General features: G+C 32.7%; 2 protein-coding genes and 1 long non-coding RNA gene across 11 annotated transcripts in view; 1 reads left to right on the top strand and 2 right to left on the bottom strand.

Annotated features, from left to right (window-relative positions):
* LOC138304670 (uncharacterized) overlaps positions 1-5,185 on the bottom strand; it is a 12,928-nt gene extending 7,743 nt beyond the window's left edge. The window contains exons 1-2 of one of the 4 annotated variants that reach the window (XM_069244864.1): positions 5,164-5,185; positions 27-120 (exon numbers count right to left, since the gene is read on the bottom strand). The gene's annotated coding sequence lies outside the window, so the exon portion shown is untranslated. Of the gene's footprint in view, positions 1-26; positions 411-2,317; positions 2,835-5,163 lie in introns of those variants that run through there. The other 3 variants (XM_069244865.1, XM_069244866.1, XM_069244863.1) reach the window with 3 other exon arrangements.
* Positions 1-16,050, top strand: part of LOC138304674 (uncharacterized) — a 26,550-nt gene extending 10,500 nt beyond the window's left edge. The window contains exon 2 of the long non-coding RNA XR_011205618.1: positions 13,152-16,050. This is a non-coding gene — a long non-coding RNA (uncharacterized lncRNA). The remainder of the gene's footprint in view (positions 1-13,151) is intronic.
* Positions 8,224-17,856, bottom strand: LOC138304672 (uncharacterized). Of its 6 annotated transcripts, none has more exons than XM_069244871.1 (8): positions 17,785-17,834; positions 16,750-16,771; positions 14,634-14,707; positions 14,056-14,224; positions 12,835-12,867; positions 12,116-12,389; positions 11,430-11,485; positions 8,224-9,853 (listed from the first exon to the last, which is right to left on the bottom strand). In XM_069244871.1, exons 3-8 carry the CDS (start codon positions 14,703-14,705, stop codon positions 9,762-9,764), a joined length of 696 nt encoding a protein of 231 aa, XP_069100972.1. In that variant the 5' UTR covers positions 14,706-14,707; positions 16,750-16,771; positions 17,785-17,834; the 3' UTR covers positions 8,224-9,761. The 6 variants fall into 6 exon arrangements, with proteins under 6 accessions (XP_069100972.1, XP_069100973.1, XP_069100969.1 ...); XM_069244872.1 differs by having other exon boundaries at positions 17,789-17,824; XM_069244868.1 differs by lacking the exon at positions 16,750-16,771 and having other exon boundaries at positions 17,789-17,856.

Raw genomic sequence — 17,856 nt, 5'->3', positions numbered from 1 at the left:
TAGATTGAGAGTAGAAGTTTACTTACTGTGTGTTTATTAGCTAGGCGGCTTTGGCGGGAAGATAATGTATAAATATAACTCTGATGAAACTGTACGTCCCAGAATGCATTGCTCCTTAAACTGAAAAGTCGGACAGAGGAAGGCTAAACTCGGTAAAAATTGTGTTGATATATCCAGTGTAATTTCTTATGGAATAGAAAAATAAAACTTCCCATCCAAATCGATTCCTGTCAACTGTCAACACTTTATCGTGTTACTCATTATTGCCGTACATGTTATAAGTAAGTTCGATATCTATTGTCTATAAGTCATAGATAGGATCATATAGACTATAATGGTATACATAATACCATAATACTATTATTATGTTTATGTGTATGGTTTTTTTTAATTATAGGTTTGTAAAGTGGGTACAGCGGGCATGTATATTAACATTATTTCAAGTAATTATTTCAAGCATAATTATATTATTACTATAATTAATAAAATAAAAAGTGATAAGATTGTTGATATCATAAATATATCAATATGTTCTTCAGTAGAATTGTATAACAAAGAATTTGTACAGCTTATATAAACAAATAAAAAGATGATAAAAATGTCGAATTGACTACATAGCGACTTTGGTATGGTGCAGATAGTGTTATGTACTGGCTTCAGTACATGGAGTTTTTCATAAACAGAATGTGTTAGAATAATGATTGCCATATTAATACTCTACCATCAATGACAAGTGGGAATTTACTGAATAAACAGTAAATAGAAACGGTACTACTCCCCCATGGCACAAACGACATTAATTTTAGACATATTTATACATTTATATTGCATAACTATTCGCCCAATTTCTCTCATTTCTATTTTTTTTTATTTATATTATGACTTCAAAAAAATACAACATTCTTCTTCCGGGTGCATTGTATCTTTAAAGATATAGATAAAGAGTTAAACAGATGAAACCGTCTTGATATTTCATCTTGTAGTATGGATTACAGGTACATTGAATGTTAATTGAATGCATTTATATGTTGACTAGTAATTAATATCTGGCTAACTAGTAATCAATATTCGGCTTACTAGTAATCAATAGTTGGCTAAGTAGTAGTTAATTTTTTTGTTAAGTAGTAGTTAACATTTGGCTAAATAGTAGTTCATATTTTGCTAACTTGTAGTTAATAAGTGGCTAACTAGGATTTAATTAAATATAATCTATTATGTAATGGATACTTTTCGAATCCTGCCCATTATTAGACAGATTGGATAGTACCGAGCCCGCAGGGCGAGATACAGTCTAATGTCTCTAATAATGGACAGGTTTCGGAATTTATCCCACTTAAAAGTCAGCACACAACCCAACCTTACTGTCCTGTTTAATATAATGGTCATATACAACAAATTTAGTGGCTTGGTTTTAAGGTGTGGAGACATTTAGAAAAACGTATAAAGGGACACTACTCTTAGTGACATTTTATGATATGTTACTAAATTTTATATGCTTTTAAGTACATGTAAATGCATATCATCTTTATGTAATTAATACATTCATTTTCAAATGTCTATTATTTTTTTTATAAAAGTGGAACATATACAATGTACACTTCACCATTATCAGAGTTGATATATTTTGAAAATAAAATTGAAAAAAGTATGATTATATCAAATTTGAATCAATGTGTTATTCTAAAAAATCTTTTTAAAAATAAATAAGTTGATGCATTAGGTATAGTTAGAAACGTACCAATAGCATATAACCCGAAATATTCTAGGCCAGCTGTCACCAGACATTATGAACAGACATCTATCTGCCATAATGTCTAAGTCTGGTGTCAGGGCCTGATATAGGGCCTGATATAGCACCGTACAGGATGTACATGTAGATATGTGTAAGCATTCTATATATTAACCACCTGCATGCATCATACATATAGATATAAGATGACATAAATGTAAACCTACATCATGTTCAAGACAAAAACACGACTTAATCAAGTTAGTGCCTTTAGAAAATTGTTTCTTTCAATTAAGCAATTCCCCAAAACATCACATGTATTTATAGGGTCTCGAAACGTTGCTTGATTATCAAATTGTTTGTAATTATTAATATCAGTAATTGATTTCAAATTGTTTGTAATTATTAATATTACTAATTGATTATCAAATTGTTTGTAATTATTATTATCATTAATATATTATTATTTTTGTAATCAGTGACAATATTATATCATAAGTTATATTGTAAGTGATATTAAATATTTGTAAATATTAAATACTTCCACAAAAATACTACAAATGAAAAGTGACTTATCAGTAAACAAACCTTTCCCTAGGGGATGAGGATACTACAGTGATCACTTTGTGTTGTTTATATACCGAATAATAAGGTTACATTACCACATCTCTTATCCAATAGTAATGAGCGTTGGGCGGGCCATATCCTACGCATTTGCGCAATACACGCACGTCATGTGAGTATTAATCAAGCATAGAAGTTACTGGGAAACCCAAGATATGGTTTATACAGTCCACAATATTCTAGATCGTTCCGTACTATTCTAAGCATTCTGGATCATTCCATATTGTTCTATTTATTTTGTGTTAAAAGTGTCTGTTCAGCATTAATCATAGTTGATACGTTTTAATTACATGTACATATTAACGCTAAACACTATGATATTATCAATATATTAACACGAAAAGAATGATTTTCACATTGATGAGAAATTGATCATCGACTTGTTTTCGTGAGTTCAACTCATTCAACACTACAGACAAATTTAAATTTTGCTAATTCCAAGGCTGGAATAGTTCATTACGAACTTTCAGGGCTGAATGACTTAATAAGTAATTGGGATCCTTTCTCTGTACTATACTTGTAACAAAAGGTGAGTCGTTACATTGATGATGTACACAGGCTACAAGCATGCATGTTGTTGGGACTATTCATACCCATTGACAAAGCATATGTCTGCATACAAATAGCCATACCCATGATCTAATGACACTATTTCTATTGTCGTAGAAAACAAGCATAGATAATTAGAGTATAGTTCACATTATACAGGTATATTTGTTGATTGAGCAAGAAATTGATATTTGATACATATCAAGAGCAAATTTTGCTATAAATGGGGTTTTATTAGTTTAACTGTTTAATCCGCCAGGGTCATTTAAGGACGTGCCAGGTTTACCGGTGTAAGAAAGCCGGAGAACCCAGCGAAAATCCACCGACTAGCGGTCAGCACCTGACAACTGCTCCACATGGGATTCGAAATCACGACCTAGAAGTGGAGGGCTTGTGGTGACATGTCGGGACATCTTAACTCTCGGCCACTGCGGCCCTAAATTGCTATAAATACCCATATTACTACTAAAATTCTTGATAACATCTGTTTTCAATTAAACAGGTCCTACTGACCCCGCATTCTCGAACAAACTTAAGCTTCAAATACATATATATTGGTTATATCTATCTAACCCATAATAAACAATTATAAGTTACCTCTGTCTCCTCATAATGAACAATATACTGGTTACATCTCTCCACACATAATAAGCAATTTTGGTTACCCATATCTTTTAATAAAAAACCATTACTTGTTATATAATTTTCTCTCTCAAAATAATATTTCTCGATGAAATTTTTCATAACTGAAAGTTATAACCAAGACTTTTAATACGCAGATAATCATATTGTCGTCCTCACATTGTTGACATACCGAATAGTTTTCTTGTTTGATTCTCTCCTATGGCTGTTTACATGTATCATAATTAAGTTAGATATAAGGTGAAGTAAATGTTTTGTGGCAATATGATGATGTTATTTTTTGAAACTAAAATATACACATAATTTAATATACCAATATGACCAACACAAATTTGAGAATGAGATAGGATTATAAGGTAAGCATAATGGACCTTTCCACATGTTTATATCGTAATGGAATAACTGTTTCAATAACCATAACTGTTCCAGTTGTGATCACATATGAAGTATTTATCTAATATGTACTGTTGTCAGATACAGCATATACTAATGTGTGATCACTCTGGGGTAAAAGACCATTATCTTTCTAATTTTGTCAAATTCAGTTCATTTTATTTTCAGATAGACTACCCCTTATATATTGACTAAACAACTTTCATGTCCAATTCAGACGATTTACAAGTAATATTTTAAAACCAGAAATTCCTTATTTTCTCATTTCGGGGAAATTGACACGGATTTTATATTAACTATACCAGAAACACCAAAATATTTATTTAAATGTGTGGACCCTCAATCGAACTTGGCGAAAAAGGAATATAAAAAGTATATTACAACTTCTGATGGTGAATGAAAGAAGCAGAAGAATAAAATCATTAAAAACACGTTATAAATCAGTTTGACCCCCATAATCTTTTTCATATTTTTTTACCCGGACTGAGTTTATTCTACAGTAATCCGATAACGAAACAATATCTAAAAGATTACACGTCTCATTAAAAGCAAAAATTTACAAAAATATGTATATTCTTAACATTTTAGATTCGAGAACATTTAAAGATTTGGCGGAATAACGAAGCTATCTGTGAGTTAAATTAGTAATAGTCACGTAGCTACACTTTTTGTATATCAGTTCTTTACCCGTATGGTTATAAGAACCGTTGTTATCAATGCCAATTCCGATAGATTGAGTTGACCAGGTGTGTTTCAGCTATTTACAATTAAAAAATCAATAAGGTAAAGAATAGAGTATATGCATCTATATCTTACATATTGTATTATTTTTATTATTTTAATTAATAATTAATTGTGTTCGTTCTCTAATACTTAACCCATATATTCAATAAATTTAAAATATATAGGAATTCCAGTTTTTCTTAAATGTATTTTATTTTATTTTTATTTTTTTGATTATATCTATAAAGCGCAGTTATATTTATAGGAATCATTTCTAACTTTAAAAACGTGTCGTAATTTCATAGATATCGACAGCACGTGTTTTTTAGATATATTTTAACAACTGTAAGCTATAACGTTGATTCATAAAAATTACTTATACTAGACGACTCTCATATAACTAGCATGTTAAAGGTAATACTTAATTTATAATAAGATTAGAAAATGATGAAGTTTCTGCTACAATCCTAAATACTGTCAATAAAAAATACTCAATGAAATACCTAAACAAACCTTCCCTTGGTGCTTGGGATAATGCTACCTACTCAGAGTAAAATTGTTCTTTTTATATCTATCGGTATGCTAAAAATAGATTTCATTATCCAATAGATGCTTTCCCGTGTGGTCCGTGCCTACGCAGATATTTACGAAATGTAAAATATGACTCAGACAAATCGTCACAGAAAATGAATCATTTTATTCAGTTTTTACAATATACAGTTTGGAGATGAACTTCACCTTACCAATAAAAGTAATGTTTACGTTATCATATTTCAGTTGACTTGCAAATAAACAGATAATCAGGGGATCATTTGAGGAAAATGCTATTCCACCGAATTATAACAGCTTTTGTCATTCTTGTATTGAACATTAGCTTGTGTTTAATACAGTTGACGCTTTCTTTAAAAGTTGAAAAAATATCGATTACTTTAGTAATTTAGATATAGGTCTTACTTCATAAAATCCCCTTATCACTGTTAATTAGCAATACATGACCTCGTAATCACTTTTGTTATCAACCTATGTGACATCTTTGTTATCAATGTAATTAGCGACACTTGGTTTTTTCATCACTGTAATTAGCGACACGTGCGTTTTAATCGCTGTAATTAGCGACACATGTAATCTTTGTCATCACCGGAATAAGCGACATATATGTCATTTGTCATCCACTGTATTTAGCGACACATGTGTTTTTTCGGTATCCACGGTAATTAAGGACACATGTGTTCTGCTCTTTGATACCCACTGTAATTAGCGACACATTTGTTATCCACTGTAATTAGCAACACATTATTATTTATCATGATATTTGTCATAACCCGAATTAGCGACACAAGTGCCCTTTTTTCTCCGTTGTAATTTACGACATATGTGCCCTCTGTTATCCACTGTAATTAACGACATATGTGACTTTTGTTATCCACTGTAATTAGCAACAAATTGGATCTTTGTTATCAACGATATTAGCAACACATATGTCCTTCGCTATCACTATTTTAGTGGCACATGTGCTCTTGTTATCATCAAAATCAGTGACATATGTGCCCTTGGTTATCCACTGTAATTAGCAACAAATGTGTCTGTTATGATATTTGATTGGTCCATTATTATTGACAAATGTGGCCATTGTTATCAGCGTGATGTGACACATATGGCTAATTTATTTAAATTCTATTAAATTAGCTGCATAACGATTAGTGCTGTCAATTGACTTATATTTAATTAGAGACACAATAATCCTTTGTCTTCGTCTTAATGTTGCTACATTAATTAACAGTTAAAACCAAAATCAAAACAACAATAATAAATAATAATACGAATCCACGAAGATAAAAATGCATAACGAGCTATTGACATGTTCTGCGTGTTGTATCAAAAAAGAAGCTGTACAGCAACAAAAATATTGGTGAAAAACCATTTTATTTTAAAGAAAGATTACTTGTTCAATGCACAATGCTACATTAACATAAAGAGGCCTAGAAGTGCTTGTATGGCTCACCTAGATTGTTATGCCAAGTATTATTTTGAATACAGGTTCATTGTTTCATTTCTGAATTATATTAGAATTATTTCAATATTGGACCCCATCTCTCCTGTCCCAGGGAGTCACAGTCAATATTTTTATACATACAAATGTACTTTCCTTTCCCCAATGATATTTCAGCCCTTTGGGTACAATCCATGCAGAAGTATATGACTAGTAGCGATTTCAAAGACTTCAAAAAGACTTATAAAAACTCTGTTCCCTTTGCAGAAGTACCTATCTGGCCAAATTTGGTTACACTTTATGCAAATCATTAAGCAATATCAAGGATGTACACATGTGACTAATAGCGATTTAAAGGATTTACAACAGTCTATCCTTATTGGACCCTCCCTCCCCTCCTGCCCAATGGGGTCACTTTCAAGATTTATACAAACTCTGTTCCTCTTTACCGAAGTATGTTTCAAGACAAATTTGATTACAATACATGTACAATTGTATGACTGGTAGTGATTTAACGTATTTACCGCCGTTTAAATCGTATTGGGCCAAATTCCTCATGCCTCCTTGGGCGGTCACATCCAAGATATATACACATATACACACTCTGTTCCACTTCCATCAAGGATGTTTCAGGCAAAATTTTATTCTAAACCATGAATAACTATATGACAAGCAGCGATTTGAATATTTACAACTGTTTATCGCTATTAGACACCGCCCTCATATTCCAGGAGGGTTGTAACAGGATTTATACAACAACAAATGTTCGTATTCCCCAGAGATGTTTCTTGCCAAAAAAAGGTAACAATCCATGCAAACTTTACGACTAGTAGCAATTTGCACGGACGGACGCGTACGGACGGACGACAGACGCCAAGCCAGGTCAAAAGCCCACCGGCCCTTCGGTGAGATGAACCATAGTTAACATGAAAGTACTACAAAAATATTGATTTTTTTTTTCAGTAAAAAAACCCCAGCACATAATGTCATCCAAGACAAAACATATTATCATACACATATCCGTCCCAGGCCTACTATCCTGGTTAAGCCCTCACACACAGACAATCAATGAGCAATAGCACTATCGCTATGGTTCCTAACATCTACCACCCATGTTTCTTTGACAAGACAGCAATTGCATTTAAACAGATGAACAATAATGAAAATTGTGATGCTGATTCCTTCATAAACATGATTGAAATTTCAACAAATGATATGACCACATTATCAAACTTTTAAATAGTATCTACATACATTGTAGAAAATTACAAACAATCGATATAGTACAGCTAAATAATTCTAAATGCAAATTTAAGGTAACACCTTATGGTATTACTAAACTATCAGCTTCATTAACGATAACGTTGGTGTTGATCTAAATTACTATCACATCTAAAGCGATACTGGCTTCAGGTTTCGTGAGGAGCATAGTGCATTGGAAAGACTCAACCTATGGATAATCATAACCTATCATTGAAAAAAGCTATCATATACTAAACACCAAAAATTAAAAAAAAAACACCCACATGCAAAAATCTTACATAACATTCAATAAGCATAGCAAAACTCCATCCAAAATCCCATTTTTAATCTCATTTACTACAATTAATATCTTTAAAACAAAAACACAATTCAACAATCATCACATTATCTATCTATCTAAGCAGTTCTACTTTAAATTCAGCACTCTTCATTTAGTATCACAGCTATAGCGACCTTAAACGAGATGGTGATATATACAATACATTATGTATCATGTATATACAGATATAAAACGAAACATGTCTAAACTACCGATAGATGTACATTTATTCACACATTAAACGTCACCCTCACCATCATCCGTAGCTGAATTATGTGTATACAGAATAATCCAAAATTCTCGTTTCATGCCAATTTGAATGACAGATTCGGGATCTATCTCTAAAAGATTAGTAACAAGACAGTTACGTCCAACAACAAGCAGGTATATACAAATAAATGTTATCGGGAAAGTGTAATTGTACCAGGTAGATACAATTGAATGGGATTATATGTATGGTGTATAATATAAAATGTAATGGAATTCAATGAAAAAGTATAGAACATAATATTTAATAGAATTTAATAGAAACTATATATTTCACATTTTGATGTAATTTGATCATGGAATGTGTATAATATACCATTTGATGGAATTGAAGTATGATGTATATGATAGCATTTTATGGAATTTTATGATGGAAGCTGTATACTTTACCCTTTGATGGTATTTTATGATGGGAGGTGTATACTTTAGCATTTGATGGAATTTTATGATGGAAGGTGTATACTTTACCATTTGATGGTTTTTTATGAAATGTGTATAATATACCATTTGATGGAATTGAAGTATAGTGTATATGATAGCATTTTATGGAATTTTATGATGGAAGCTGTATACTTTACCCTTTGATGGTATTTTATGATGGAAGGTGTATACTTTAGCATTTGATGGAATTTGATGATGGAAGGTGTATACTTTAGCATTTGATGGAATTTGATGATGGAAGGTGTATACTTTACCATTTGATGGTATTTTATGGAATGTGTATAATATACCATTTGTAAATAATTATTTGTCATATCTTATGATCTCGTATCATGCATATGGTATTGGTACTGTACGTATTGCTATCAGATACCTTTTTTTTATTTTATTTCATCATAGTTTTGATTCATTTTAGAGATAATAGCAGACTGATTGTTTACCGTTCATATACCATTACATTAATAAAAAAAAATAACAAACGTACAATAACATAAAATCACTCATTCTCACTACATCTGGTGTATTCCCCTATATTTGCTGCCACGCTCTATCGGCCACAAAGGTAATAGCACCAAGAGAAAATGAAAGACTTTTACATTTCAAGTACATATTTCAGTTCAGGCGAAAAGAAAAGTCATACATCTTTGCATATCAATTTATGATACTGTTCACTGTTCTACATCTCATAAAAATAATAAATTACCGATATTGTGGAAACATTTTGCCATCATGTAACCTTCATTAGATTCAATTCAATGATGCTTTAAATCACCGGTACAACTGGTATGGACGCATTAACAGAATACACTGTATCACTATTGTTATCCGTTAATTTTCGAAGGTAATGGCTGTAATTCGTTTACAGCGAGAGGGGCACTCTGGTCATCGTCTGTTGGTTTGACTTTCTCTTCGCCTGCAATTCAAACAAAATCAATATCATCATAAACTATGTTTATATGACATTTGAATATGCTTTCAATTGTAATATTATTTTAACAGATAACTAAAGATATGAACAACTAAATTAGGGACTCAATATAGAAGAAAAGTTAGTTGTATTTTATTAGTTTAACGTCTATTAACAGCCAGTGTCATGTAAGGACGTGCCAGGTTTGTTGGTGGAGGAAAGCCGCAGAACCCGGAGAAAAACCACCGACTAGCGGCCAGTACCTGGCAACTGCCCCACATGGGATTCGAACTACCGACCCAGAGGTGGAGAGCCTGTGGTAATGTCGAGACATCTTTACCACTCGGCCACCGCGGCCCCCAAAATTAGTACACATTTCATACATGTGTAGACAATAAACACTTATCAACTCTACATTACAACAGTAAGGTTCCTTCTACTTAGGCAATGCCCAAAACTGTCTTTTGAATTCTATCTCATCACAGAAAATAGTGTCTATAGTTTATATCCATAATGACCAGTTTGATGTACATGCAGTGAAATACAATTCTGATCGCAAACTTTAACTATAAAAACATATCTTGAGCTTATGTTGACCCTATGCCCTACATATGAAATTTGAGAATGAGACCATCAGTACTTCCTGAGAAATAGCGGTAACAGCTTTCAACTATCAAAATCCAAGATGGAGACCGATCGGCCATCTTGTTGCCCGATAGGTCCCAAAATGCAATATGCACAACGACCCCGGGGGAACCTACATATGAAATATATGAGGCAGTTTTTTTTCAGTTCTTTCCGAGAAAAAGTAGCGACACACTTCAACTATCAAAATCCAAGATGCCAGTCTGTCGGCCATCTTATTGACCGATCGGTCCTTAAATGCAATAGGCACAACTAGACGCCTAGGGGGACCTACAAAGTAAATTTGAGACAGATCCCTTTAGTACTTTGTGAGAAATAGCGGTAACAAACTTTAAGTATCAAAATAAAAGATGGCGGCCGATCAGCGATTTTGTTGACCGATTGGTCCCGATATGCATTATACACAACTGTGTTCAAGGGGAACCTACATATGAAATTTGAGGCAGATTGATATCCCTTCTGTGTTTTGTGAGAAATAGCGGTAAAAATCTTCAACTTCCAATATCCAAGAAGGCGGCCGGTCGGCCATCCTGTTGCCCGATTCGTCCCAAAAAAACTAAGATTCTAGGGAAACTTACATATGAAATTTGAGACAGATCCCTTCAGTGCTTTGTAAGAAATAGCTGTAACAAACTTTAACTACCAAAATCCAAGATGATTACCTGGCGGCCATTTTGTTAACCGATCGGTCCCAAAATGCACTATGCCCAACAAGGGTACTAGGGGAACTCACAAAATAAATTTGAAAAAAAAAAATCATTTTAGTACTTTCTAGGATATAGCGGTAACAAGAATTGTTAACCGATGGACACAGACCGCAGACGAAATGCGATTTGAATAGCCCACCGTTTGATGATGGTGTTCTAATAATCATATCGCTTATTTTCAATTCTTGTTATCAAATGTCGTTTCAGTTGGTTATTTTAGTAAATCTTACATCTGTGTAAATCTGACTCAATGGCGCTATCCTCTTCGATTCCGATAGTGGTGTTACTGAAAAACAAACAATATACAATTATGGTAACTGAAGCAGGCATTTGTAAATTCTCATTTACAAACGCCTACTACATGCTTTTACACAAAATGCTTTGGTATTTCAACTGCAATAATATATAAGTGTTAAATATAATATAATGTTTTTGGTTCAAATACAATGTATAGTTGTTGTGCCAACGGTATTTAAGCATTGGAGTCACTAATGTTTTTAATTTCATCGGGGTATGAAAGAAATTTTATTTTCAAACTGTGTGAATTCGCGTAGCGGATTCTCAGAAAAGTTTGCAAACAAAAGTCCTTTCATAACCCAATGAAATTAGAAAATAGTGACTTCAATGCTTATAATTAATTTTCCAGACTACTTTATAAAATGAAATACGTTTACACGTACGATTCCATTGATTTTTTCCAAGGGATTATTTTTTCCAAATCAATACGCAACGTCAATGTTGCTATTGTGACGTCACGATAACGTCGGGTTTCCGCGCCATTCTCGGATTTTTTTTCATCGTGGAATGAAAAAAAATCAATAGGCCAATCAGAAAGCCAGAAACAAAGAGAAAATTAACACATCCACACATGGAATCGATATTAAATAGGATAATTATATCTATAATTAAAACTTACGGTATGAAAGACTCATTATCATCTGACATCCTTGACCTCTGACCTCTGCCATGCATCTTTACCACCTTTACCACCAGCACTATCACGGCTATAAATAATGCAACAACTACAATGACAAATACAATCGTCAAGATCATATAATTCTGTAGCTGTGTCCTCAGATCCTCAGTTTGTCTTCTTTCCTCCGAAATTGAATGGTTTTTGGTGGCAAGAACTTTTTTTAATTTTGAATTATCCGTGATTAATTCTTCATGTGCATTTTCCAACTCAGCAACTGTTGAAATCATAGATATGAAAAAGTTCATTGATAACGGTCAAACTAAATTATTATACAGAATACAGTTTAGTATAGTTCCGGTTCTTCTAAGTCCTAATCTAAACCTAGGTACATACTATACCTCTATCTAACTGTGAAGCGAAAATACAATTACACTAATCAGATAAATAATAAAAAGTAGTTTGTCGATATTTTACGGATTGATTAATGTAAACATATAAATATACAATGTGTACCTAAAGAAGAATGCGTTATAGCTGCCAATCAACGATAACAGCATGCGAGCTATTGCGTTTTAAATATCTAATGGAACATATTCAAATGGGGCAAAGGGAAGAAAGTGAATTCTGATTGATATATTGCAATGTATTACAATGATGTGATCGGTTACACTGAAAGACTTATGAATCAGATGAGTGAAATTTGATAAATTGATACCAACCTCTCTTTGGTAATTGGATTAACCTGTGCTTGACTGAAAGAAAAAGTACAAAGATTCATGCAGTAATGTGCCAATAACAATAATAAACACGATTTGTTGTCTAATGTAATGGACAATCATTACAAATATTTCTGATTTGTTTCGTAAAGCTGTCAATAGGTACATGTATATCATGAGTGCTTACTTGTATATTCTACAAATACATTTTCATAAATATTTATATCAGTGAAGAACTTTGTATAAAAACAATCTACCTTAAATATTATTAACATTTAGCGATATATGAATGAGTTATGTTTTTTGTTTTTATATTTTAGATGTCTGGAAATACAATGTCGTCTGTTGAGAGACACAGCGACACCGTTTTCCTCAAGACTAACATGACGTTATATGTAAGAAACACCGCCGGGGCTTTCTCCAGGACAAACCACTTAAGTGAGTTATAAAGAAACAACACAACTCAATACCACAACTGTTTTCAGAACCAAACATCCAATTGGTTTGAGGGAATACATGGCACCATAACACAACAACCTCCTTTCGCAGAGAACATCACCCAGGAAACTTAAATCTGTGAGTGTATTGAGAGTAACCACACCTTCAGGATCCATTATAATTGGGGATACTGTCAGAGCATTATTGGAGGATGAATGTGATAAGTGGTTTATGCATGATCGCAAATTCAACGTAAATACCATCACTACATCATCAACTAAAGTATGTGGATGATAGTTTACAGAAAGGAACATCACTGCTTCCATCCTCAAAATTTATAACAAGAAATAACTCCAGTGCTACAGTCAGAATTTTATTTCAAACACGACCATTACCTTGAGGAAAAATGTGAGTGATCATTTATAGAGAACAAGTAATCGTTTATAGAGAACAAGTTATCTTTTATGGAAAACAAGTGTTTTTTATTGAGAACAAGTGATTTGGTATGGAGAACAAGTGAAATGCTCATTTATAGTGAATAAGTGATCATTTTTAAGAAAACAAGTGAAGTATTGTGATATAGAGTTACGTATTTTTATTTGAGCAGATATTAACATATAATTATTAAATATATTAATAATTTTTAAAGTTTTAAACATATCTAAACTAAAAAATCATTTAAAAGCACTTTAGCAGTTACGAGCTTGGTTTTGTTGTCATTAATATATATTATAGCAAACAAAAAGTGCCAATGTACATCTGTGTGGGTAGATGAAACAGTCTTACCTTGGCCACAGAACAGGGCACATCGTTTCCTGGCGGTCTCCTCTTTACTTAGCCTGCACACACTCTCATCACACTTCTTCCCGATGCCTTCATGACAACGATATTTGAAGGGGTCGATTTCGTAACTACCACATTCAACACGAAAATAGTCCACACCAGTTCCGTTTTCCTAAAAAAGCAGGGAAGATTAATTTTCAAATATCTTATTTATCTCTCTTTCATTATTAGTAAGTATATGTATGTTTCTATTTTCAAAAGACAAATTTCAATAGAAACAAAACAAATGGAAAATATAGTATTTCAGAGTAGAATGAACTAAACAACGATTGCAACACTACCCTGGAATAAAGCTTTTAAAATATGTTATTACTACATTGCTGTACCAAACCTATCAGAGTTTTCTGGTTCATTGATAACCCTGGCCATAGAAAAAATATGGATAAGTCCACTACACTAGACATGAAATGTGAAGAGGGCGCATACGGCAGATCATGGTATACATCGCGTATCTAGAATCGTTGTACATTGGAGAAGTATTTTGTTATTGTATTATTTGTAATTGTTTTAAGTTATCATACCTGTCCTTTCAGTCCTGTAACAATACCTAGTAGTAACCATAGACACAAAGCCATCTTCTGTTGTAACTCCATTCCTGTAAGAAATCGAATACGTACTAAATGAGGAACACAAAACTAAGAACACATGTCGGAAATTCCCTGGCCTAAAAATAGATACGCACTTACTTAGTTCGTGTATTCCTAAGATAATATCAATATAGACAGGTTAGGCATGTCGATACCTATATTAAATGTTACTAAAATATAATACAATAAATGATAAACAAAACAGTCGATGACCCTTATAGTCACGCTAATATATTTGCTCTATTCTATCAAATATACCTAAGGACCATACGTAATCTATCAAAGATCCATTAACGATACTCAAGGGGTTACTATAACTGGCGTTATATCCATCCCTGGACTATCTCATAGTAAACTGGAAGCAACAGAACAGGTGATTTAGTCCTTTGATGTACATCAAAAGAGCCGTATACCGATATTGTGCGGTTGACTGTGTGGCTTTTAAGTTGAGCGTTGATCTCTCCGTAGTCGTCAAAGGAAATCTGTGCAGGCCTATAATTGGTTCAGAGTTTTCTCCTGAGCTGCCTCCAGTTTTACTATGAGATAGTCCAGGGGTGGATACAACGTCAGTTAAAGTAACCCCTGGAGTATCGAGGATGACAAAGATCATGACTTCAATACCCTACAAAAGTTATATTGTGTACAATGTATATATATCTACAATATAAAACATCTGCATTGCTAAATATGAATTTGTATTCAGAGTCTTAAAACAAACTTCCGGGATTTCTCGAAATAAAATTAAAATGAAGAAGTAGTATTCTATAAAAAAAAACCACAATTATGAAACCTCACCTGAAGCTGTCGAATACGTTTGAACTTATTAGACAGCTACATGTCAAAGGTAACATATTGGACATCACCAGCTAGGTGAAGGTTTTAGTAGACTAGTGATTCAAATAAACAATAAATAATGATATTATAATGTAATTCCAATGACCAAAGTATCTGCATACATCATTAAATCCATAATGATGACAGATCCAAAACATATATCCAAGAGCTGTACTATAACAGACACATTAAAGTAAAAAAAATATCATTGGATCGATATAATTTTAGCAATAATTCTTCCTGAATAACATTATTTCCGCACTTGAAGAACTTTGTGAATCCTTAGCAGATTTTAATAATAATCCTTTCCGCATATTGCACATCATTGTATCTATATACTAAGTACTGAAATAGGTCCACTTTTGATTGTATGATTTACTTTTTCCAATATATTAAGCACATTTAATCCATTTTGACGTGGAAACTATTACATTACTGCTGTAGACTGTGCTGGAAATCATTCTTACCCTCCGATGATATTTGGCAAATGAAACTAGAATGACCTCATCCATGATTTTACACACCTCTAGGACATGCAAACATAAAAAAGGCATGCAAGGTGAGCTACATTCAAAACCTTAGTCTGTCCTTTCAATTGACTTCATAGTCGATTATTGCACATACAAATGTACTGAATGGACACTGTTTCTGTTCAATTTTAACACAAATTGACAAAAGGAGTGTGAACTGTCCAATATTAACATGAAAGAGGCTGTGTTGAAGTAGGATATAAGCCGAAATAAGCCGAAAATTGTTTATTATATAAAATATTGTCTTCAGCGTGTCATTTACATAGATAAACATAAGCAATATTATATCATACAAGAGAAGCAATACATATATAAAATGTTACGATGATGAACGTAAAAAATATCACTTTTACTTGTAGTATTACTGTAATCATCATCATCAACAAGGACAAGAGGATGCACAATATTATTTGCCATTATATGTCTAGTGGTGATTAGTTATAAACTAAACCACAATAGAAATATACTAAATTTTATGTTATAGCTCCCTGAATTTGTTTTTTATTGTTCTAGTTTTTGGAAACAATTATCACATAAACCATCATGTCAGAAATGTGTCACAATAGACATGCATAGGGCAATACAAATGGATAGAGATTATCTCATGAAACAAACCCTGGTGATAAACGGAAATAGTTTACATAAATAGATCAAATTAAACCAAACCTAAAGAGAGGAATACGTACAATGTTCATCTTTTGCTAGAGTCTGAAAACAAGTAACATTTTACAAAATTTGCTTTATTACTCAATCAGGTTCCATATCGTATGTATAGGAATTTATATTATAGGGAAATATGATATGATACTAATGTCATTGTTGCAACTATCGAATTGCAATGGTTTTGTGAATTTAGACTCCACACAATCTAAAGATACAGATTCTTATTATCACTTTTCACACAGTGGATCTTACAACATCCCATACGGGGTCATGTTCTGGTGACCTTTATACTATAGAGGATCTTACAACATCCCATACGGGGTCATGTTCTGGTGACCTTTATCCCTGTACTTCAATACAAATGCATTTTCATTACATGACTTTACTACCTTGTATATAATCAATGTATTATACTGTTTTGCAATATTGATATACTAGAGAAGGAAAGTAATAGTAAAATCTAACAGTCCCAATATTAAACCTTTGAGACTTGGGCCAGTTATTTAGCCTATCACAATATGAAAAAAAATATCTATATCAATTAGATCTTGGGTACTAATCATACTCTGCAAATAGTTACTAAATATTCCGAAAAAGTTATAACAATAACCACAAAAAGATTGGTTTTATTTAGATAAAAAAAAATAATAAAATTGAATAAGAATGACACACCTTAAATCTTTTTATAGAAATGGGGTATTTCCAAGTGCATTTATATATGTGAATGGGAATACCCTAGATCTATATATAGACTGTGGTAAAGCGAACTGCTCAGTTATTTTCAAATTATGATTTAGCAATAATTAATCTACATTCAATCCTAAAATTCAATACTTAAAACATATCCAATTAAACCATGCTTGCAATTTCACCGCAGACTCAACATGAACAAAGAAGTGCGAGATGTACATGTACATGTAGCTAGGTCATCGACAGCCGGCGGGCAATCAGCTGATCAACAATGTCTCTATCTAAAAATTGTATCTATTTGCTTTACACTGAGACAAATATATATATATATATATATATATATGATTAAGAGACAAATGAATATATACCTACTAACTACAGAGTCACCCCTTCTCCTCCGAGAACCACGCTGCAATGTGTTATATAGAACGGAACACGGA

Source organism: Argopecten irradians, chromosome 12, assembly GCF_041381155.1.
Source record: "Argopecten irradians isolate NY chromosome 12, Ai_NY, whole genome shotgun sequence".
NCBI lineage: Eukaryota > Metazoa > Mollusca > Bivalvia > Pectinida > Pectinidae > Argopecten > Argopecten irradians.
Note: the sequence above shows the minus strand (reverse complement) of the source record. Positions and strands in the feature narration are given on the sequence as shown.